Genomic DNA, 25,065 nt, shown 5'->3' on the forward strand with positions numbered 1-25,065 from the left:
CAGGCCCACAAATACAGATATGGACAGAAAACCTCTGGAGTTTTGGGGGTCTGCTCTTAGGTATGTTTTGGCTGCATCTTGTCACACTCTTTCAGTGACAGTTGTTAGGGGACTTGTGCTTTAAAAGCTGATCCTTCTTTGGTCTAGGAGGAGAGGAAAAAATCTATTCTGAAACAGCAGAATTGAGTTCAGGAGAGAGTTGGACATCTCCTGTGGAAGAATCATAACTCTTCTAGGGGGAGGGAGGAGTAAAGATGTATTAAGAAGCAATAACAATGGTGTGGGCATTGTCTTTATAGAGTATCTTATTCTTTATAAAATAATCTGATTATTCAGATTAACTACTGGGGTTGTTAACTGCTTGCCTTCTGATGAATTGAAGATTTAAATCTTCATTAAATTGATGAAATGTCAAGGTATCTTTGAAAATGGACTTTTCTTAAAATTACTTTTAAAAATAACTTTTTAAATGGAGTGATAGTAAGTGCAGTATCTTTCTGGTGGATTTACTCTATGTGTAAGAATAATTTAACTGTTTTGCTGGGTTTTGGGTTTTTTTTTGGTTGTTGTGGGGTTTTTTGTTGTTTTTTTTGGGATTTTTTTTTGTTTGAGTTTTTCTTTTGTTTTGGTTTGGGTTTTTTTCTTTTGGTTTGTTTTTTTTTGTTATCCTGCTGAGCCAAAACAGCCATGAGGCAGTGAATAGATATGTTTGTGTATATATTGGATATGTATTATGTATATATTTTTTATGGCTTTTTGGGTAATCTGTGTTTCAAAGGCCTAAAACCAGTTCATGATGTGCCAAAAAAGCTGTGCTACTTGTGGAATCTGGAATTTAGATATGTGTATTTTGTTGGAGGAAAGGATATTTTTAGGAGGAGGTGAAGGAGAAAGAACTGAATTGGTGCTCTGCAGTTTGGTTCCATGGTATTGCAGTAAGGATAAACAGGAAGACCTGCGTAGTGCTTAACCCCGTTCCATGAGTCCATGCTGTGAAGCAGTTAAAATGCTTTCCTGGTAACAGTGTTTTTATTAGTGATTTCTAGTGGGTGATAGAGACTAGAAATTGTGCAAAGGTGGAAATGGAAGTGGAACTGTAGTTGAGAGCTGCTTTGAGAAGTGTATAGAATTTCATGCTACCTGCTCACTAGTTTGTGTATGGTGTAGTCTTGTTCCATTAGTGATCATTTGCTATACTGTATTAGCTGGTAAAAAATGTACTTGAATGATATCATTTTCATAGTTCATTGTCAGATACATACATCTTTACAGTATTTTATTTAGTTATACTATCTTTCAGACCACTTATATATAAAAGCAAGTATTTCTAAAAATGCCCAGCAGTACTGTAAAAGTTGGCTCTCAAAATCTGAAGAGCATGTAATCACAAATGCTAAATCCTATAGAATCTGTTTGTGCTTTGGGAAGGGCTGGAAGTGGTGGTTTAGGATTCTATTCTTAATAAGGAAATTCCTTTCACCCAGTGTAATATTTTGGTTGTTTGTGTTGTTTTTTTCTTATTAAATAATTTGTCTTTAAAGATCAAGGAAAAGCTTCTTTTAGGGAACAGAATCATAGTAAACTGTTTAGTGACCGATGTGACTTTGAAGTGTTGGTTGCTCAGAAAGAAACAAAGTATGTAGTGTCACAGGAAAAATATCATTAACATTTGTGAAACTCAACCGCTTCTCATCGTCTATTATGTAAAAAATCATGTTAGATTATAAGTCTCTCTTGCAATTTCTATTGGGACAGTACATTTCATATGATTTTATTGCTCTGTTGGGCATTTTCTGGAGATTGCATTTGCTCTCTAGCCTTCTTGCAATTAGAGTAGTTTTGTATATTAGTGAAGAGCATTTACTATGAAAAGAATTACTATAACTCTGGCAAGACTTTTCATTGCCTAAATCCGCTTTAGGGAGTGATCTCTGAAAGGCATGATTTTCAGTGTTACCCTTCTTCCTTGGCTGTTTTAGCCCTGCAAGGTGGATAAGCCAGTAGTTGTACTGTAGCCTCTAGAAAGTCCTAGGTTTGCAACTGCAGGCAGACCTAAAAATAATTATCTGCTGCTTGAAAAATTCTGTATGCTTGTGTGCTGTATTTTCTCAGGAATTGAAGTTTAATAAGGAGAACACTTGGTTAGAGAGAAATAGTGTAAGTTTTCTATCTGAGAAATTCCAGTTTTCAAGGTATGGATGGGTCATTCCTCTTGGAAATAGTTTGATCCAGAACTCTGGTATACTGAAAATGATGCTGTTAGCCCCCAGCCATCTGCTGTAGAACTTCTGTCAAAATTGTTGTGTAGCACATAAGTGTTTCAGAAAGAAAATGTATGAAGATGTTTGCTTTCTCTCATACAATTCACTTTTTAATTAGCTTGCCACAGTGATAGAAAAAAGAGAAATAAAGGATTTCTTCTAAAATGTTAACTACAATGGATATCCTTAAATGAATCTGATTTGATTGTGAGTAGTGGAACTTTTACATTTTGAATGTTTAGATGGTGTATATAAACAGACCTGGTTATGTTCCGTAGCTAAAATCTTGTATTCTGTAATACAGCATACATTTAAGGTACAGGTAAATGTTAACTGTTACATTGTTTTCTTCCCCCCAGGTTCCTCCTAACAAAATAGATTATGAATATAGTGAACTGATTTTATATCAGAATCAAGTGATGAGAGAGGCAGATCTTTTTCAGGAGTCCTTAGAACATATAGAGACCTATGAAAAGCAAATATGTGATAAATTAATAGTAGAAGAAATCAAAGGTAAGTCATTATTATTCTTCCCTTACTCAGTTTTGTTAGAATTTTTTGCTAATAGCTTTCAGATACAATAAAGCAGTGAAAGGAAGAAAATACAGCATGTAAAGTCTTTAATTTATTTGTAACAATTGCTATAGGAAAACTCATACTAACAGATTTACAGTTTTGTGCACAAGTAAGTAACTTTTCCTACCAAAGGTGGTAGTGGATGCAGGTAGTCTCTCTGGGTTTGACACAGAAATAGAGGAAATCTCAGAGATTATGTTGGTACACTAGAGTAGCTTTCCATAAATCAGAACTATTATAATCCAGTTTTAATCTTATGAAAAAGAATTTCATAAAGAATACTGTTTGAAGTACAAAGATAAATTTTTCTTTTTTTATGACTGAAGTGTCAAGTTCTTGTTTCCTTTTCAAGTTTCCTAATGCACTTACTTATTGAAGTGAATACTACAGTTGACCTTTTTGGTTAAAAATAACTCTCAGTTGTTTTGTGGATTTGAAGTGCTAAGACTGAGTTCTGAATATGTGTGAGTAATGGCACGTGTTCTTCAGCTACTCCTTGCCTGCACACTTGTGATCAGCGCTGACCCTGACCAGTGGGGTAAGCCCCACACAGCTGCCCACTCACTTCACCCAGCCTCGCTTTTCAAGTCAGGAGAGAATAGGAAGAGCAAAAGGAGGAGAACTTGTGCATGGAGATGGAGATAGCTTGAGTGATGGAAAGGGAAAGGAAGGCAAATCAAACTTAGCTCCTTGGCTTACACAGTCTCTGTACACTTCCCATAGACTGATGCTCGGCTGGTCTCCAGGCAATGGCTACCTGCCCCAACACTCCTCCTTAATTTTCACTGCTTAGTAAGAAACTGAATAGCACAAAATATCTCTTTGGCCAGTTTGGATCAGCTGGCCAGGTTGTGTCCACTCCTGCCTTATTGTCCACCGTGGTCTACTTGATGGGTGGCAGAGTAGAGGTGAAAAACAAAGCCTTGATGGTCTACAAGTACTGCTTAGCAGTGGTGGAAATGTTGGTGTATTTATCAGCATTTAGTCACAAATGCCAAAACACAGCCCAGCATGAGCTGCTATGAAGAAAATTAATTCCCTTCAAGCTAGACCTGGTAGAACAATTTACTTAGCAGCAAACCAGTGTGATTTAACCAGTTAAAAATGATTAGTTGATGTGAAAAATGTGCTTAAATAAACAGCTTGATAAAAACTGATCTAGTTGTGTGATGAAGTCCTGGAAGGAGGAGTTGTTTTTATTTGATATTCCCCATAGCTATTTTAAATACTCAGATACAGACATTCAGGTAGTCTTTGTCTTCACAGGTGATGAATATTCTGAGCTCGATATGTGGTAGCTTCAAGTAGCGTTCGTAACATGCAGCATATGCCTTTGGGAAAATAATGCATCTTTTTAAGAGTCTGTGTATGTTTAAGAATAATTTTATATATCTAGTATTGTAAACTTTACTCACACGTGTTTTGTGATGTAATTCATAGTTCTGTACTGTGTTGTTTCTAGGAGAGATGTTACTGAAGTTAGGAAGACTGAAAGAAGCTGGTGAAGTATACAAGGAGTTAATTGAGCGTAATGCAGAAAACTGGTATTATTATGAAGGCTTGGAAAAGGCCCTACAACCCAGTAAGTTAAGCTACACAGATACAGTGAAAATATTTATGATACAGGATACACTGTTTGATATGGTCCTGCTTTAGATTAGAAAGTTCTACTTGACAGAAAATCATATACCTTCTAATCTTGAATTGTTGTAATATGTTCTTTCATTTTTAAAATGTTCACTGAAAAACTTGTATGCATGAAAATACCAATACCAAGTTTTATCTTCTTGGAACTAAGGGTGGTATTTACTAAGATGCTTATATGAAGAACATTGCCTTGCCACATGTGAACTTGGAAACCAAATGGCTAATAATTCCTGTCTAGTAGTTGATTATCAGACTGTTATCATATGCCACAATTTTATGTAATTAGAATTTTGAAATGTGTTTATGTGGTACCTCTTTCTAGGGGCATGTAGAAAATACTCAAATATCTATTTAGGATGGCCTTTTAAGGCAGACCATCTGAAAAAAATGCCCTTTTTTCCCTATTTTTTTAAGTTGGCACTTCAGAAGGTAAAGGTGATAAATGTGTTAATGCCTTTGTTACTTCAATGCCAGCTCACGTTTCTGCTATTGTGTTTTTCCAGAAAAAATAGCTCACTTTTCAAAACTGCAATATTGCAACTATTTATGCTATATTAAGTGTTTTGCAGTGATAACTTTCCATTTATACGGAATGGTTTCTTTGTATTTATCTTTTCACTAATTAGTGAAAGTTTATTGGAATGATTCTGATGACATCATAAATCATAAGCTCACAATTATATTATTTGTAGATGTTATTAGCTGCATTACATTTCTCAACCAACTTTCTTCTAGAAAGTTTTACCATTGGGTCTCATGAGCTCTGAGAATACAGCTAGTGATTGGGTAATGAAAATAAATTTTAATTTGTTATATATATTCAGAGTGTAGTGTTGCTCTTTGAGTGGTTTTCCTGGTGAATCCATAGAGTTGAATCACGGTTATTGTCTCAGAAATTAAGCTACCCAGGAACTCAGTTATTCTCTCTGAAACAACAAATTTGTTGACGAAAGCATGTAGTTTTTAACCAAGAACCAGTCCCGTAGTTTTTGACATATTAAAATCCTATGTAGACTAAACTGTACTAATTCTATAAAACTAATAATGCTACTTTATTTTTTAGGTGGTCTTAGGACTATTTCCTCCCCCATGGTAAGTTCTGGAGCTCCAACTTGTGACTTCAATTAGGGCTTTTATATGCTTTAGTTCCAGTCCAAACAATATTTTAGCATTACTTTTATAACTCTACATCTGTTGGAGACACTGGGTAATAGATTCCCCCCCCTTCCCCAACATCTGAGCTCAGTGACAAGATAAATTGTTTTTCTTATGAAAGGAAAACAGATATATTTAATACATGTGTATTGTAGCCTTGATCTGTACATTCAGTTTTAAATTGTTTGATGAATTTAATATTTTAATATTTAAGCAAAATCGATTTTATTTACATTAAAAATGGCATTTTAAAGCAAAAGATTAGTGTTATTTAAGTTCTAACCACATTGGAGCTCCAAAGCATATTATGGGGGAAAGGGGAGGAGTGGGCAGAAAATCTTCAAGTAGCTTTATTTTTGATAAACATTAAGGTATAAAGAGTTTGGTGCTCAGTACTTACTGGCAGTATTCTACCCAGGTTTTGCTGTCACCAGAGGATCTATAATAGAGGTGTACTTGTATAGTGTGCTATCTGTATACCTATGGTTTAGAAATGCAGCATGTTTCTCTGAATGCTTTAAGTCTGAAATGAATGCATAGTGAAAAAACGGTTAATTGAAGCTATGAGTGTAATACAATGAGTGAATGGGTCTGAAGGACCATGTAACTGAAAGAAACCAAACTCCAGCTCTGTGTGATTGAATGTGCAAGGTTATGGTCCTGTTTACAGTTTATCCTTAGAGTGATTAATGCTGGTAGTTGTGTATTGTATATACAGTGTGTTCTCAGTACAATTTTTGTTTATGATTAACTGGAAGAAGTAACATGAAATGTTTAAATTGTTCCAAATCCACATAAGGAGTCTAGTTTGATTAATTCTCAACATTTAAAGACATTTAAAAGAATAGGTTTTTATGTCTGTTACTTATATCTGTTGTATTTGCTGATAATAGGCACTTTAGAAGAGAGGCTTCAGATTTATGAAGAAGTTAGTAAAAGGCATCCCAGAGCAGTTTCACCTAGAAGATTACCTTTAAACTTTGTTTCAGGTAACAAGTTGCATATCTGTTCTGTAATAGTTTTTTTTCCCTATATTTTTCTGCAGTTTTCCTCCGGCTGTTTAATGTGTATTTAATATTTAATTGTGCATTTAATACCTACTTGAACAACATAGACAAATCAAATGTATGCATTTCTCTTGGGTTAGACATAGTTCTTTTATATTTTAGGAGTTGATAGAAGAGCTTCATACACTCAAATATGATGATAGGAGCAATGTAATATTTGTGATGATAAAATTACAGTACAGAATGATATGTAGATTGTAGGAATTTCTATACATAATTTTTTTGCTTTATGCAAGTTGAGAATCATGAGTTAAAATGTAGGGTATAGTACACTTTAATTCAAGGTGTGGGTGTATATATGTATGCATACCCCCTCCTGTATCTTTAATATGCATATTTTTACTACTAAAATGTACGCCTACTTTCTTGTAGAGCTGTTGGAACTTAATTTCACAACAAAAACTACCTTTGTGCTGCTAATTTGATAAGAAAAGGAACAAAAAATCTGCAGTATTATGTAGCCCAAATGATTTCATTTTATAGCTAAGTTCTTTGTGACTTTGCCCTTTCAAAATTTGTTTTGAAATATGGTGCACAAATGCCCTCAGTTTTGGAAGGAAAATTTGTACATACCTGTTAAAATAACAAAGAGCTGGGCTCTTCTAAAATGGAAGGAAGGAAACTAAATGAAATGGTAAATACTATAAAAATATCTAATTAGTGTGTAGCTGTCTAGCTGCTTAAATTCCAGTAGAAGACTTTTGGAAAGTACATGAGCTAGATATCAGATGTCAAGAAATTTGAGATCAGTTGCAGATTCCCAGCATACTCCTCATGCTTTTAAATTTCTAAGGTTAGTTTTTAGTTTAGCTAATTTGCTCAGCACCACATTTGTTGCTACCTTTAAATGTTCCAGAGCATCGAGTCCACTCCCCTGCTGTTGCTCATGTGTCTGAATGTGCATACACATTTCCTGTGTAAAATCCAAAGATTTTAACTGCTTCATAAAAAGTGACCACTTGTGCTTTCTATCATCCTGTATACTTTAGTTTATTTGTAGATACAGGGGCAAATTCTAAGGCATTTCAGCAAATTTTGAAAAGCTGGGTGATGAGTAATTGTTTTTTTTTTTTTTTAAATGTAATAAGATTGTTATGGTAACACAGAAAGAAAGGAAATAACCTGCAAAACACTTCCCTATATCTTTATTAATAGTGTGTTTTGCTGTTAACTTAATTTCACTGTGTATTGCTCTAGGTGGCCTTACACCTGGCAGTGTAGTTTCACAGCTTATGTTCATTTAAGTAGAAATATGTATAGTAACAAGAATTAATTGCTCATGCTGTAACAATATGATAAATGAAAGCAAAATCCATTATTAGATTGGTCAAGAAAAATCTCTTGGTTGCTTTCTGTAGCATTTTATAACAAATAAGAATTTTTCAAAATTAAAATTTGTTTCTGCTAACTTATTTATTAAGCCTGTCAGGCATGAATGTGTAAGACTGTTTTTGTTCCTGTAGAGATTAGTCTATTTACTAATGATTTTCTGTGTTTACAAGTACAGGAGACAAGACTTTATATTGCTTGAAATTTGATAGTGAGAATGTGAAGGTGTAGAAAGAAACATCTTTGCAGAAAAATGTTGGCAAGTTTCAAGAGGATAGAATTTCTGGTTAAATGCAGTTACTCTTCCAGTGTGGTCACTGACCCGTTACAGCTGTCAATGTTTGATTCAGAATTAAATTGCTCTTAAAAATTAAAATACTCTAAAATCCAGGCTTATGCAAAAAGGACAAGTTCTTGTCCAGACCTTGCTGTGCATTGAATCATAACCTTGTGTTTGAAGCAAATTAGCTCCTTGATCAAGCTAGAAAACACCTTTATGGAGGAAGGCTGTTACCATCAATTTTACTGATCAAGCGCGTGTGCATGCATTTTTAGATTTGTTTATGCTCTTGTGGTAAGGTGTGTGCCCCAGACTAAATTGTAACTCTGTTTCTTGTGGGTGCCCAGCTGTGTGCTGCCCTTTTTTATTTTTTTTTTTAAACTGTTGTTTTCTGTAAGTAAATAGGGACACTTGAATCTTGCTTTCCTAAATTCTAAATTATGATTCTTCCAGCAAGATAATAAATTAGAAGAATTCAACAGGAGAGACTGAGATGGATTTTTTCTTTATATGGGGGAGTTTCTGTACTGTAAGACAACACATTTTAATTAATTCATCTGTAATAAAGCATATGCTTACAGTCCAATAATGGATCCCAATCCACAGGTAGTAGGAGTTTCTATATGCAGCAGTTTGGTTTCATACAGCAAGGTGAGAACATGAATTACTTTCATTAGTCTCAGTATTTATTAGCAACACTGATGATAACAGTGTAGGATAATTGAGAATTGGTAGAAATAAATGAAAATGTTGTATACAAAGCAGTAGTGTCTGTGTTTTCTGAATATCTAAAAAAAAGCTGTTAATAAAATTTTTAATGTGTTCTTATTAAAGTTAAGTTGATTTCAACAGTTTTGTCAGTTTTATGGGTGAATCTTAGTATTACATGAAGTGTGGTACTTCCTTGTTGAGAAAGTTAGAGAAGTCCACAACAGAGGAGACACTGAAGTGTGGAAAAAGTTCATCCCTAAGCAAAGCAACCAAAGTCAATAAAAATAATAGAAAAAAGCCCAACCAAACAACAACCACCCCCTCCAGCTCCCCCTGCACCCCCCCCCCACCCCCCCCCAGCTATATTCCTGGCTGGATGTCTTCTGTTAGAAGTACTGGTTTTTGGTTTTGTTTGTTAACAGCATTTCGCAGAAAGGTAGCACTTAACTGTGAGTATTGTAATTTTTAACGGAAAATATAATTGGATCAGATTTTTAGCTTTCTGAAGTATATTTTGATACAGGTGATTGTGATATGGCGCTTATGTTTCTGAAACAATAAGTCTTGTTTCTAATTCCAGAAACAATCACATCACAAGTCATGTCCTACTAATAAAAACAGGACTAGAGGAGTAGCAAAGGATTCATTTCATCCATCCTTCTTCCTCAAATCAGGATACTTTATATCTGCACTACTCCTACCACATATTTGTCTAACTTAATCATAAAAACCTCCAATGATGGAGGTTTTGCAGGATCTCCATTTTTATTCTTAATATTATAGGGTGTTTAGAGTGTTTGTTTAAATAGCTTTTGCTACATCCTCTGTAGTCATAGTCAGCACTTAATATTTTCTCTTTCTAATAGACTGCAGGTTTGAGGACTGTTACCATGTCTGCCAGCAGACTCCTAAACACTAGCAACTTAAGCATTTTACTCTGTGGTTTTGGTTTTGGTTTTTTTTGTTTTTTAATCTGGAGCATATTTGTGTCTTATTTGATAACAGAAAAGACTAAAGCCCTCAATTGCAGTTTCTCAGTTCCTCTGTTTTGCGGAGTTGCACAGCAGTTAGTGTGTATATTTATATAACACTTGCAATCACTGACATGTAACCAAACACACTTTTGTTCCTAGGTGAAAAATTTAGAGAACTAACGGATAAGTTCCTGAGGGTTAACTTCAGTAAAGGCTGCCCACCCTTGTTTACCACTTTGAAATCTTTATATTACAATCCAGAAAAGGTAAAATTTAGTATTTATTTGGTTTTAATGAAGTCTTCTGTATTGAATTGCTAATAGACTATCTAAGAGTTTTTGTAGCTTTCCCTGTAAACTGCCAATTAGAGTTGTTGAACATTTTTCCCTAATGTGCTATTTTGTCATATATGAATGATCACTTGATGTCAAAATGCTTGAAGTCAGATTGGTGCAGAGTGCACTGAGGTTCTTGAAAAATCAATGATCATTAACTTTGTATGCTTTGAGTGCAAGTGTTACAGAATTCTTTCAACTTATGGTTTATGATGTCACCAGAAGTAATGCTTTTAAAATAACAGGTGGCTGTTGTTCTATGTAGATTTCTGAATCGCATGAATACATTAGTATTTTCCACAAAGGCTTGTTTCCTTTTTCAGTCTTTCACTAAAACTTCAGTGTATATTTTTTGTACTTCTAAACTCTGTTTTGGTGTAATTGTCTCACAAAAGAACTGTTGTTTCAAATGTAATTCTTCTTCCAAACTGACAGTAAGGTATACCAAAAAAAACTTTTGACCTGTGTAGTTCAAGTATGTAGAAATCAGAATAATTTAGATCAGTCTCTTCAGATCTTTGCTACAAACATTATAGGTATTCTAAGCCACTCATGACATAAAAGAGGGATTTGTATCTGGAAAAACCCTAAATACATGATGCAGTTTTTCAACCAGAAGTGAATACTCATTTTTTTGGACTAAAATTATTCTTCTTTCAAAGAGTTTCTTTGCTGGGGTTGTAACATGAAATTTTCAGTACACTTCTGTAATCTCTACTTTTTCCAAGGCTGAAATAAGTTTAGTAAATTCTGGTATCATGTTGTTGCGGTTTAACCTCAAGTAGCAACTTAAGTACCATGCAGCTGCTTGCTCACCCTACCCTGCCTGATGAGAAGTAGAATCAGGAATACCTAAACCTTATGGGTTGAGATAAGGACTTTAACTTCAATGTTGAATCAAAATAAACTATTGTAATGACAAGGAGAGAGGGAAGAATAAAATTCAAGGGAAATCATGCACAGAACAACTGCTCTCCATTTGCTGACCAGTGCCCTGCCCATCCCTGAGCAGTGATTGACAGCTCACAGCAAACTCCTCCTATTTATATACTGGCCATGACACTGTAGGGTACGGAATATCTTTTTGGCTACTTTAGGTCATCTGTCCTGGCCATGCTCCTTCTTGGCTTCTTGTGCCCCTGCTGCCTCACAGACCATGGGAACCTGGACAGTCCTCACCTCAGTGCAAGCACACCTTAGCAACAACTGAAACATCAGTGTCTTATCTGTACTCATGCTAAGTTCAAAAACAGCATTCTACTGGTTACTAAGAAGCAAATTAACTTTATCCCAGCTAAAAACTTGTATAGTACAGGCTTGTATAGTACAGGCTTCTCTATAGTGCCTATTGCTAATGCACATTTATCAATGTAAATGAAATGAAATTGAAATTTTTTACATTGTGATGCACAGGGTATCTAGATAGAAGCACAGTCAATGTTAAGGAAGTCTAACTTCTGCTATTTGAAGTGTGAAGAATCTGGATGTTGAAAGATATGTATTAACTCATTTGGCATTTGAAAAGATTTTTAGCACTTAATTAATTTTTGATATGATGGGTTAAAAAAGAGGGCTACCATATTTTGAGGCAAACTTACACAGAAAGGTTCCTTTCTGGTAGTCATCTTCATTATACCAAATCAGTGCTGCTCAAAACTGCCAGCTTAATCCTAAAAAGTAATTAAAATCAAGAGCTTTGCCTTTTCCAAACATGCTTGGGATTTGTTTGTGCTGCTAACTTCTGCAAAAGCATTTTTGTCATGTTTCAAATTATTTCCATATGAAAGTAGGCTGTCTTTTACATTTCACTTGGTTATGTTTACCTATAGCTATAGTGTGACAGAAGGATCTTTGAAACTAAGAGAAACTTAATTTTAGTCCCTGACAGTTAATTTTAGAATTACTGAAATTTAGGGGTTGAGGGCAGAAAATTGTGACCAACTAATGTGTGCTACATCTTTAAGGAAAATATTCTATTTTGGTATCTAATTTGTCTAAGTTGGAGCTTAGTAGTAGCTTCTTACTTGTGTAGTTTGACTGAAAGAGGGTTGTAGTCAGTACTGTGTTATGCCTTCCAGAAAGTACCTAGCAAAAATCTGATTTTGCTACCAGTTGGGAAGAAAGTTGCCCCTGTGTTTCTTTGGAAACAAGTGTAGTTTGGCACAGTCAACTGTGGTTGGATTTTGAAGTGGCATAGGTATGAAGACTTGAGGAAAGAGCTGGTATTTAAGGCTAGGAAGTTCCTTCTTTCTAGAGCTCCAGGTAGGTCCCTGATCTTTCATGAACAGCAAGGAGGAAAGGGTGGTTGTATAGAAGGCAAACATTTGTTAGATGTGTTCAGGAACATGTTTATTATCTAATTGCTGTAAGATGGTACTCGGCCTTTTGGCTGTGCTAGGTAGGATTCTTCCCAAGGTATCTATTACATGAGCACTTCATATCTATGAAACTAACACTGAGGAAGCTTTCCCAGCTGCTTCTGGAAAGAATTAATGAGTGCCCTACCAAAAGTAAAACTGAAATCACTGCAGTGCCAACTGGGTGCATGGCATGTTATTTTTTCAGCTACTGGATTGAAATTTGCTTACGTACTTGTGCAAATATTGGTGTAATGAAGGGTGTGGATTGCAACTTGCTCTTCATAAGAGAATGAGCCTTACTTTGATTAAGTAGGAAAGGTGGTTTTAATCTTCCTTCACAGTGCAAGTAGAACTGTTTAAGATCCTTTGGGTGAAGTCTCAGAAGGGTGCTGTAAGTAGGAAATGTAAAGCTGTTTGTTTCAATAAAAAAGTAATTTTAAGGTTATTGCTGGAAGAAACTTTCTTTCAGCAACCAAAGACATGAGAATCTGAAATATGTTCAATAAAGAAAGACTGCCAAAAAGTAACAAAGCTCTATGTATACTCAAAGACTTGTTTTGAGGTAAATCATTCCTTAATAAATAAGTCTCTAATGAGTTAAAATATGCTTCATATTTCATTATGCAATCTACGCCTTTCCTGTATTTCTGGAGCAGAGAAAATTTTATGTGTGTTGTCCTTGTGTTCAGTTTGTGGTGTGCAGAGGCTTATATTTGACTGCCCAATTGGGTTTAAAAGGAAACTTCAAGATTTGGTAAATGTGAAACTTGGATGCTTGAGAAAGTAACAGAGGTGGTGTGGTGAAACCTGGGACAAGTGGTGCTGGATTTCATCACTCCCAGCAATACTGTTGCCTCTTAGGAGGAAGTTGCTAACCCACTAATGATTATGTTAAAGCAGACTTTAAAAGAACTACAGAACCTGATGTGTAGAAGATATTAAGCTGGATTTGCTGTAAATTACTGTGCATGCTTTTGCAGCAAGACCCGGTTTCAGACTTTGTGGTCCATCACTTCTTGCAAGTCGAAGATCTGACTTATATTTTTCTCCACAGTTTTAGAAGGGAGTTATGCAAGTCATGGTTTAACCCTTCAAAGCTCTTCAGATGAGGTTGTGATTTCTTCAGGCTTTGTGCTGTTATGCTACTCCAATAAAGTAGCATGTGAACTGGTTTGCTTTTTTACTGTTTCTTCTTTGTCAAGCCACCTAGACTGGAGGATACATAAGTAGTTCAGGCTGAAGGGTGAGAAGCCATAAGAAAAGAAGCTAAGGATTGTCTTTTGCCTAGAAACTTTTAACTTGATCAATGTATTGTGCCGTGGATAGAACTTTTGATTATAAAAATACTGCGAATAATATAAAATACAAAAAATATAAAAATATAAATATACTTTTTAAAAAACATGCCAGCTATTCAGTATCCTGAGTCCAGTTCTGTAACATGCCGTAGCATAAAATTACTCTAATATTGGAATAAGGAGAGGGGCATTGAATTGCAGGATGAACAGTTGGACAAACGCCATTTGAGTCAATGTCTGCTTACTTTTTTTGTAATATTGGCAATTGATTTTGTACAGGTTATGTGCATGAAAAAGGAGTAAAAGGAGTTAGGATGTAAAGAGTTCAAGTTATTTCTCAAGTGATAATTTGTTACTGTGCTCCCTGTTTGTAGATACCAAAGGCATGCACTAATCACTTCCTAACTTGCTACACTGGAACACAGCCAGATTCCATGTCTTTCCAACTGAAGGCAAGGTCAATTGGAGGGTGATAGAGACTGCTGGACTCAGTCTTACACTGTTTTCCTGTGTCTCATTCAAAGGAAGTTTATAATATCATATAGACTATGTTCAGTGGTACATCATTGCATACATCAGTCATAGATTGCTTTTATCTGCAAAATATTAGAGAAATCATTTGATGGAACACTGTCTTGATGGCTTTATGTTTAAAAAAAATACTTGAAATATAATGTTCATCACTACCAGCTTGTTTCAGATGATTTTTAAAGTAACCACTGTACATTGTGAAGAAATTAGCTATGCTTTCCTTCTATTCATTATATGGCAGCCTGAGGCTTTTTAAACCTTGGTTATAATGAAGTAGTGTAAATGAGTCTGGTTATATAAAGGCAAAGTTCACAAATGGTTCACAAATGTAAAAAGCTTTGTACCAGATTCTACTCACCCATGAGGTTTGGAAAAAGGAAATGGCTGATCTGAACAAGAGCTGAGAGCTTCCTCTACAGGTTACTGTGTTAAAGAACTTGTATTCTGAGCTTGATATTCATTTTTCTCACCTAATCTTGAGTTCGGTCAACTTCTCAAATGCCAGCCTTTGTCTGTTCATATTATTCATTCATCTTGACACACATTCTTGGTTCTGGCTATTGTTTAAGACATCCTGAGAGAACCCTGTGAATGTCTTACTGCTCTGCAGAACTCTCCAAGTTCATTCCATGTTAGTTTGTTTGTTTCTCAGACCTTTCCCCGCCATGTTAACTTTATTTGGATAGTTTCTATCATAAAATGAAAGAGTTCTGGGGTAAAAGTTACCTGTAAAGGCAAAGCGCTCTGTGATAAACAACATCATGGTGGTGTTGACACTAAATCTGCAGTTTAGACTTTACTCTTCATGTATTGCATCTATGGCTTTAATTGGTAGATACAGCACGTGCCTCATCTTCCTGGGAGGAAGACCTGTCCCAAGCAGGTACTTGAGTTTCTTTTACCATCTCATCTGGCATCTTCATATCTGCTAGCACCAAGACAAACATTGGATATGATGATATTTATCTTTTCATCTTCTAGGACTTTTGCTCCTCTGATAGGACACTTTTTGAATCAGGAGACTGAGTTAAGGCACCTGCATACATTCTGTAATTGAGTGCATACAGCACAACAGCAGTGCATTGCTCAGCTGATGCCTAGTTGGTGCATGTAGTGCTGTCTTGATGATACATGTGTTTATTTTTTTACATGTACAAGAGTGGATTCCTGTTACCTATCGAGGAGAAGCAGAAGATACCAATTGTTAGTGACTTCATTGGCAATTTTGCTGTTTTGCTAAAAACAATAGCAAACGAATGAAAATACAATTTCACACTTCTTCATGAGACAGAATCCAGTAAAATTCGAAGCACCTTCCATCATACTGTTTTTTGTCATCTTTTCTGACAAGATTCTCATTTCAAGCTCAACTCTTCTGGTAAATCTTCTGGTAGTCTTCTGAGAGTTGGTGATGAAGTATCTAGTTTGGTATATCAAGGCAGCAGAGAATGTACACCACTTTAGTGATTTTTGAGGGTATGTGGGGTGTCATTTTAACTGCTTTCTTAAATGCACATCTTGGTACTGGAGGATAGAATGTCTAAACATACTGGATATGCACATCAAACTTGATTGGGATGCATCTCCAACTCTTAGCAGAGTTAGACAATGTAACTGTACTTCTACTCAGTCTTTGAGAGATCATCATGATGGATGGAGTTTGCTAAGGTCTGGAAGAGAGCGAATGTCTCCTGTTTTCAAGTACAAAAAGGAGGATCTGAGGAGCTATGAGCTAGTCAGGTTGATCTCAATATTGTGAAGCTGATAAGGCAAATAATCCTGGAAACCATTACCAGACACACAAAGGACAGTAGGTAGGATGGATTTATGATGGCGAATTCATGCCTGATTAACTTAATAGCCTGCTGTAACAAAATTACTTCAGCATACAAGGGGACAGCAGTTGATGCTGTGTATTAGCAAGGCTTTTGGCACCATCTGTAGTAATACAGACAACATGTTGAAGTACACCTTAGTAGACAGTAATTTGTACTGAAAACTAACTGAACTTCCAGGCTCAGTGTTGTCATCTGCTGCATGAACTCCAGCTGGTGTCCCCAAGTAGGTGACAGTGGGGCTAGTAGTGGGTGCATCTTTGTGCAGTGACTTAGTTCAGCCTGGCCAAGAGAAGGCTTAGATGGAATGTTGTGTATGTAACTAACTGAAGGCAAGGATGAGAAAAGACAAGGCAGATGCTTCTCATTGGTGCTCAGAGACAAGATATTATTTGCATGAATTAAAATACAAGAGAATATCTGAGCAAAAGAAAAGACACAATTGTTGTAGAGGTTGTCAAACATAAGAACAGGTTTTTGAGAGGTAGTGAAGTTGCCTTCTTGGAGATGGTCAGGAATAGTCTGCTTCAGCTGTCCCTATTCTGTAACAAGGGGTTGGACTAGGCAGTTTGTAGAAGTCTCTTCAAACCTTCATGATTCTTAATCTTGTTACTTTGTTTCACCTGCAAGTCCAGGACCAGCTTGTCGCCATTTACCTGCCAGCAGGCAGGCTTGTCTGAACTGCTGCTGCGGTGCCAGGGCAAGTGCATTTTATGTTAGTGTGGCAGCACTGAGACACTACAGCAAACAGTGCAGGAAGGCACAGTAAAGACTGACATGCTGATTATGTATGAATGCCTGTATACAGAAGCACTGAGATCCCTAATCCACATACTGTAATTTGGAATCTCCAGCTGTGATTTTTATATCCATTTGCCAGCAGAACCCTAATCACTTCCTAGAGTTTCTTGCTTCAGGCTATGCACAAAGGGAAAAAACTTGTCACAGAATTTGCCTTTTAGAAATGGATTAACTTCAAAATACAGCTGAGTGGCTGCAGACCCACATTAGGTTTATGTTAAATGGGAGTAAATGCATGTTCACCACAGGTCATATGAAGCACGTGAAGCCGATGCTTCGAGGTAGGCCAAAGAACAGGTTGTAGGCCAAAGAACTCTAACCCCAGAGTGCAGTGGGGTTAGGCTGAGGATGTGATTTGTAGATCACATATGATTGTTTCCATACAGTCCTTCATCAGCCTTGATTTTGGAGCTCTCAAAGTGGCACATATGGTATCTGTCTTTATTTCTGCAAAATTTCACAGTGCAAATTCTAGTGAAAAGTGTTGTGCATTTGGTATTTTGTCAGTGATCATCTGCTTGTAGTCTCAATTAAAGAAAAAGAGCTGTGTAAAGAATGCTTCCAGCTTAGAATTCAGCAATCATTTGGCTAGGCTGTTGATGTAGATGCTCACTGAATATGAGTTTGCCCCCAGTTGGACGATGAAGGAAAAGTGGAGGACAAAATACTAATAAAAGTCTACTAAAGTCATAATTGCATCGAGATTAATTTCTCAGGTGGGATAGCTCATGTTCACTGAGTAGGTTTCTGCTGATGGAGTCAGTTTCTTCTAGCAAACCTGCTGGTGTTGGTAACATTATGCAGATGGGACGTTTGGTGTGACACTGGTGGGGTCAGTGTGCTGTTGCCCCTGCCCTTGATGTGCTGTGTAAGTGTGCAGCTGTGGGGAGGTGCTCAGTGTTGCAGCTGTCTAAGGCTTGACAGATGTCATATGTGAGTTTATAAATGAGGTGCTGTGCTTTGGAGATCAGGACTTGTTACCTGTATCTGCTGTTGCCAGCACCTGGTGCCTTACTGTGATCTACAGTGACAACTACAATGCCATGTGTTTAAAGAGAAGATGGCCTTTAGCCCAAAAAATAGCTTGCTTTATGGGAGGTGATAAAGCAAGTCCCATGAGCTGTCATCCTCGTATTGGAGTTTTAATATAGAGAAATTCTGCACCAGAAAAGTTCTTGTTCTTTCTATACTGTGTATTTTGAAGGGGAGAATAAAAGACACAGAATTTATAGGACTACAGCAGATTATGTGCTTAGAGAGCTGATTTATGAGTCTCTCATGCAATTCAGAATGGATTATCTAAGCCTGACGTGCAGACAGAGTAATTTACATTTCCAATTGTCTGTTCCACCCTGCCATTTTTGCTGAAAGAACAGTGCAAGTGTTTGAGTACCAGTGTCTGAGTCTGTACAGCTTTAGATTTGTACTCAGTTTTTTCCTTTGTATGTTGTGCTAATAAGCTAAAATGGAGTTGCTCAACAAAGTGTTTCTGCAATGCCAAACTTGAAAAGATGCATGGATTAAACATGTGAAAATAAAAAATACTAGTTGTCCTAATTTGGAAAGTCCACAGACGTGTTTAAAAAAAAAAATCTATGAGAGGTGCTTGTGCATAGTGGGGCCAGTTATGATAGTGTGTTTTGAAGAACTGTAGTTATTTCTGAAAAAAAAGTAGTTTCTTAAGAACATTCAAGACAGGTAGTTTTCATCTTGCCATTAGAGATTTATTCACTTGATATTCTTGATCTTGCCATAAAATACTAAGATTTTTGCATCATCGATTCATAAACGTGCTTGGAGGTAACGTGTATTTTAAAGTGAATTTCTGGTCTTTGTGACTTTTAACCAAAGACCATGTAGTAAGAATTGTAGGTAGCTAATTACAGTGAATTCTGTGCAGGAGAGATACATGGGAGGATAGCGGGGAAGCCATAATAAAGAAACTTCATCCAACATAAAGAAACTTACGTGGTTTTGTTTTGGGAGTTTTATTAACAAGATAACCTGCTTTCCTCTACAACTTTGCAATGTTACTTAAAACACAGCTTTTAAAAATATAAATCTACTATATGTTTTTACTTATAGTTGATATTTCTGTAATGGTATGAACAATTTAATTTTCGTCATTTGTTGAGACTTTTTGGAATAATCACCTAAACTACTACTATGTGAATGAAAGGTTTTGAAATGTGACTGTATACGTGGGGATTTTTATATGCTGAGAAACATGGAGCATTTACAAGGAAAAGGTCTCAACACAATATAGTCTATGTGTAAATTTAAGTACTGTAATGTGGGTGTCTTAGTCTCCCATGCAGGCAAAGAGATTTTCTATCTAGCTGCAGGGCTTTTCTTCTATGCTACAAGTAGTTTCATAGTGTTTATACTTTGCTTTGTGCTGTAGTATCTGGAGTTTGTTATTATAAAAATACTGATATCAGCAAAGTATAGCCATTTTCCTGAGTTTTTCCTGGATAGAACTTTTGATTATAAAGATACTGCGAATAATATAAAATACAAAAAATATATAAAAATATAAATATACTTTTTAAACAACATGCCAGCTGTTCAGTATCCTGAGTCCAGTTCTGTAACATGCCGTAGCTTAAAATTACTGTAATATTGGAATAAGGAGAGGGGCATTGAATTGCAGGATGAACAGTTGGACAAACACCATTTGAGTCAATGTCTGCTTATTTTTTTTGTAATGTTGGCAATTCATTTTGTAAAACTTTTAATTTAAAAAGCCTACTGTATAACATGGAGGATTATTAAATCTTTTTATCAGTTTTTTTTAGCTTCTAATTAGCAAGAGTACTTGACTAAATGACATCCTTCTGATATCTTTCTGCTTGAATAAAATTTGCATAGTTGGTATAATTCTTATGTCAGGAATAAGCTGTAGGCTTTGTATGTTTGAGAAGAAAAACTAGGATTTAGGCGTGCCACTTTATTATTATGAATTTTGATGTTTATGCAAAGTTACTGGCCAGGGTGAATGTAACTGTGGCTCTTGGCCACATGTTTCTGCTGGAAGCTAATAACCTGAAGTATAAGCAATTACATGAGATGAAGTAATTTTCACATTCTGTAAGCTACAGTCCAGATGTATTAGAAATATCTGTGAAGAGCCTCATTTGTTACTCTTCCTCACAAGAAATGGATCTTGAAGTGCTACCCTCACCTCCTCCCCAGAAAATTCTCTTTGTACTTGATCAATGCTCAGAAATCCTCTTTGGTTCCTCATACATGCTGGTCTCTGTATCCATGAGATAAAAAATCCAAGGAGTGAAGATCTTCAATTAGTCAACATCAAGGTTTACGTCGATTGTGTTGCAGGTGCATTGGTTGATTCCATTGAAGCTCGACATTAGTGCACATGTGCCCTTTTTCTGAGTATCTAAAATCATGGAGACTGTGAGGAAATACTGGATGACAGAAAATGTCTGGCTGGAAGAAACATCAGAAACAACAGTCTCAAAAAAAGGTGTAAGACTGTCTACACAGGAAGGTAGGCTGTCTTCAGTGAAGATCTTTCTTTAACCTTTCTGGAAAGAAGGCATATTTCTTCCTTAATGTGGAAAGCTAAAGCAATATAAAGCAAGTTGCCACTGTTGGTTGATTGTTATTTTTTATTTTTAGTTAGATGTTCTCTGCAGATTATTGGTGGATTACATAAGGAAGTAAAAAACATTAATTCTGTTAGGAAACTGCATTTTAAGAAGAAATAGTTCTGAAAGATTAACCAAGGACAGTCCTTTGTTCATGCTGGCTCCATCATTTCAAATGTTAGGAAGTAGTGTCTTTGAGTTAAAATTCCAGGAGGGGTGATCTGGTTAGTGGACTTACCCAGGATCTGGCTGACAACTGGTACATTCATGGTGAAAGATAGCATTTGTATTGTGCTGCTGGATCATAAGAAGGAGTAAGGAAATATTTTAAAATAAGTAGAGGAAGGAGCAAGCTTGGAAATGTCATTGTAGGTACAGCAAGGATACAATGCTTCCACTCTGGAGTGTGAATGGGGAGTGTAAAACATGCTGAGGGCTGACAGTTTAGGTCTTTGAGGTAACATGTAAGCCAGGAGCTGACAGGTCTAGCAGTTGATTTATGAACTATTTTATCAAGAGAGCTTTTTTAGTTTGAGTGATCTATATTGGGATTAACCCATTTGGAGACTCACAAGAAATCCTCTAGATAGCTCGGCTCATGATTGCTCCTACTGATGTTTTGCTCATGTGAAATGATTTGCTTTCTTTAGTGCAGTCTCCAGACTTGTCCAAAAGCTTTCAGAAAACCAGATTCTTGTTAAATGAGTTGTGTGACGACCACAGTGTCATCTTAGTATTGGTGTGCTCTGAATTTGTATTTGTATCGTGCTACAGCTGCTATAAATTTTCCAATTGATTATGCTTGTACATAGCAATTATTTTTAAGGGCGCGTTGCTTCACCAGAGCAAGCATACAGAATAGCTGTTACAAGTTATTTTTTGAATGACAAATGCAAACTAGACTTACTTAGATAAAGGGAGGAAGTTTCTTCTTCTGGAGTTTAGTGTTTCTGATAGCCTGTGTGTTCATTTGTGCTATTGACACTAGAAAAAGTATCAGTTGTTTTATTTCAAGATCAGCTGTTAGCAGTGCTAGCAGCGATGGATGCCAGTGGTTTTATATATGGTAGTGCAAAATTACTGCTTTGTGGTTAGCCAGTCCTTACAAGCTGGTAGCTCTGTGGCAAAATTCCTGAGAGTAAATGTCTGCTTAACCACCACGCACAGAGAAATGCTGAAGTTGGTGACTAACCATGATGCCATAAGATGTGTGTTCTACTGCAGTTTACATATTTTTGTCTTTCCCTGTGTAACGTAAGCATATGCACACATTTAAAAATGGTTTTCTCAGGGAAGCAGAAGGGAGTATTGATGGCTCAGAAGAATAAATTTAGAGATGTACCTACATGTGAATTGCTGTTAGTTTTAAAGCAACTATTTCATTGGGTGTTACACAAAACAGTAAAGCTACATCCTTGATATCTGTATATGTCAAAGATAAACAAGAAATTTAAGGTGACTTGTGTTAAGTAAAGGACAAATTGTGCTTGTCCTGTTTTTCTGGTTTGATTTTCATGGTGTGAAGGTTGTAGAATAACTTTTGATTGTGACTTTTTTTATTGCATTCAGATGTTAGCCTTATGTGCAAGCAATGGAAGTTGTCTGTATGAGGCTGACTAGGCTTTCACAATTGGACTAATTTATTTGAATAGTCAGTTTACTGAAGTAAAAGTCTCTGCTCACAAAGACACTATGAAGGTGTCTCTGTGAGCAGCAGGAGACATTCTTGTTTGTGCTGTCATTGTGTCAGAGCTTTTTCTAGTGCTAAGCTGTTTCTGGGGAAGGTTCAGTTTAGAATGGTGTGGAGACCATAGAATCAAAAGAAGAATAGGGAACCAGCTTATTACAGTGGGAATCTTCATTTTTAGTGAGTTCAGCTTTCAGCTCTGTTGTGTTGGCTGGCTCTGTGTGTGTGTGAATGATTAGCACTTTCTCAGAAATGGACTGATACTGGAGAAAACTCAAGAAAGCCTTGGCTTGGTGTGCCACAGACCAGCTGCAAACCCTGTTCAAAATGTTGTCATCAAAGGCCTTCTCCAGAACTCTGAGCTAGCAACTGCATTATATTTTTTCAGTCTTAATTTATTTGGTACTAGGCTCATAAGTGCTACTCAGGGTGTATTGATACCACTTCTGCTGATCTGGTAGTGATACCTCTTCATGCACCTTCTTAACACTCTCTTAGATAAAATCTTGTTGTGGCAAAGACTTCAAGTATTGACATAGGACTCTTGTGGACTGTTTTTATTGTTGCTCCTCCATTTCCCAAGAGGCATTTAGAGTATTGCCTCAGGGCATGCAGTAGATTTTTCTTTGTATAGTGAAAGATATTCCTAATTTGGTCACAAGGACTTTCTGTTAATGTCAACATGGTTTTCTGGCACAAGGATAATACTTAAAAAGCTGTTTGTCATTCAGTCTCTAGGTATCCCATTTTTTCTAGATGATGAGGATTGACTATTTTGAAGTTGCACAACATCAGTTTCCTTTGGGTACTCTGTAGCAAAGCCATTTGCAAATGGTTTCTAAATATCTCAATCTGTCAATATGGAGATATCTAGATATAGAGGGATCAGATATTTTGATAAGTACAGCTATTTTTCAGTTTCTCAGATAGGCATAATAGTGACAAATAGGTATAAGTTTAATGGATGTTGCTTCTGCTGGGCTGGAAAAGTGGTGTCACAAACTCAATAAAATTCCATATTCTTCAATAAAGAATACTATTCTTGTGGAACCAGAAAGCTTTCACTTTCAGCACTACTGTTAGCAAAGCCAGTGAAGGGAGATACTGGAAAAATTCAGTTGTACTTTGAGATGTACTTTTGAGATGTTATTCAGCCTCGAGACATACTTTTCTGCTATTGAAGCGGAGTTCTTGCATCTTTAGGATGGTTTTTCAAAAATAAGTACTCATTTGATTCAGAGATATTTGATTTGCTGATGATAAAGCAAGTGCTGCTTTAGGATCAGTTTCTGTGACCAGCAGGACCAATATTGTCAGCACCATGCATTATCTGCAAGAAACAAGTTTTCTTCAAGAAAGATGCTTCTGTGGAAAATTCTCTATTTAAGCAGAAACATTGTTCAATTCTAACTTTCAAGGACAGATGACATAATCTTTCCTTGAAGGGCAAGAACACATGCTCTTTTTTCCCCTGTCAGCATCATTTTGCCTTAAGTGAAGACGCAACATGAGGAAATACTGCCTTTGCAGGTTGGTTTCTGCAGTCCTTGTCCAGCTCCAGAGCTGCAGAACCACCTGAAAAATCCATCTTCCCAGTGGTGAAGACCACCCATATCAACACTGCAAATCATAAGAAGCTGCCTGCCATCTGAGTGAAATTATCAAATTCCAGATTAGAGAACATCTGTTTTAGGAATCATCCTGTTTATTTTACAGCACAGAATACCTTCATCCTGTGGAGGATGAGCAAGTTCATGAAGGGTGTCCCCTCTTGCCAGCTGTTTTCCCTCTCTTTTCCAGGCTTTTCTGCTTTAGATGACCTTTTGCTAGAATAGTAGAAGTGCTTCATCAATATAAGATCGTATTCTTTTAAAATTACTCCCTTATTTTGAAGGAGGGAGAAAAGTTTGGCAGCAAACCATTGCCCTCCTCAGGAAAGTGCTACAGTTGTTTTAAAATTGTCTGCATATTGAAATTCAGAAGGTAACGCTCCATGTAACACAGTCCGTGAAATGAAGGGCCTGCCCATAGAGAATTTATCTGGTCCTTGTGCCAAAATATAGTTGGTGTTTGAACTTTCAGGCTGCTAACTATTTGGAAGATACCTGCTCAGTAATACCAGGGCAGTTTTGATTCCTGAATGTTACAGGTCTTTTCCCTGCAACTGAAGGTTGATGTACTTCAGGATTGGATGTCTTAAATGAGTTCTGTTGCTTAGATGGGGAATAAGAAGCACCCAGACTTTCACTCTGTTTTTTCCAGTCTGATACTAGATGGCTTTTGAATGTAGAATGATTCTTCTATGTCATCCTTCTCTTACATTTTTGTTCAGGAGCTTTCTGAGACAGATAAACCTGAGTAGGTGAGATTCATGAAATTTTTATTTTTCCAGTGCCTATCTGCTCTAATGACTACTAAACAAGTACCCAGAAGTTGCTTAAGAGAAGCATTGTTAGGTTGCCTGATGGAAAACTGTTGTCTAGTTTTTCTCCTAGCCCTTTGTAGGAGGTTATGAGAATGATTAGCCGTAGTTTTCCCCTATTGAAGAGTCTCCAGCTCAAGGGGGTTTCAAACTTGCAGAAGTACTGAAATGAAGTGTTTGTAACT

General features: G+C 36.5%; 1 protein-coding gene across 2 annotated transcripts in view; it reads left to right on the forward strand.

Annotated features, from left to right (window-relative positions):
* Positions 1–25,065, forward strand: part of NAA16 (N-alpha-acetyltransferase 16, NatA auxiliary subunit) — a 61,369-nt gene that overhangs the window by 19,845 nt on the left and 16,459 nt on the right. Inside the window, exons 6-10 of one of the 2 annotated variants that reach the window (XR_004980230.1) lie at positions 2,621–2,774; positions 4,300–4,419; positions 6,533–6,628; positions 10,160–10,266; positions 20,500–20,671. Coding sequence is in view for 1 of the 2 variants with exons in the window: in XM_036383106.2 (XP_036238999.1) it covers positions 2,621–2,774; positions 4,300–4,419; positions 6,533–6,628; positions 10,160–10,266 (477 nt within the window). In the remaining variant the exon portion in view is untranslated. The remainder of the gene's footprint in view (positions 1–2,620; positions 2,775–4,299; positions 4,420–6,532; positions 6,629–10,159; positions 10,267–20,499; positions 20,672–25,065) is intronic. The other variant, XM_036383106.2, reaches the window with a different exon arrangement.

This window comes from Molothrus ater, chromosome 2 (genome assembly GCF_012460135.2).
Source record: "Molothrus ater isolate BHLD 08-10-18 breed brown headed cowbird chromosome 2, BPBGC_Mater_1.1, whole genome shotgun sequence".
Taxonomy (NCBI): Eukaryota; Metazoa; Chordata; class Aves; order Passeriformes; family Icteridae; genus Molothrus; species Molothrus ater.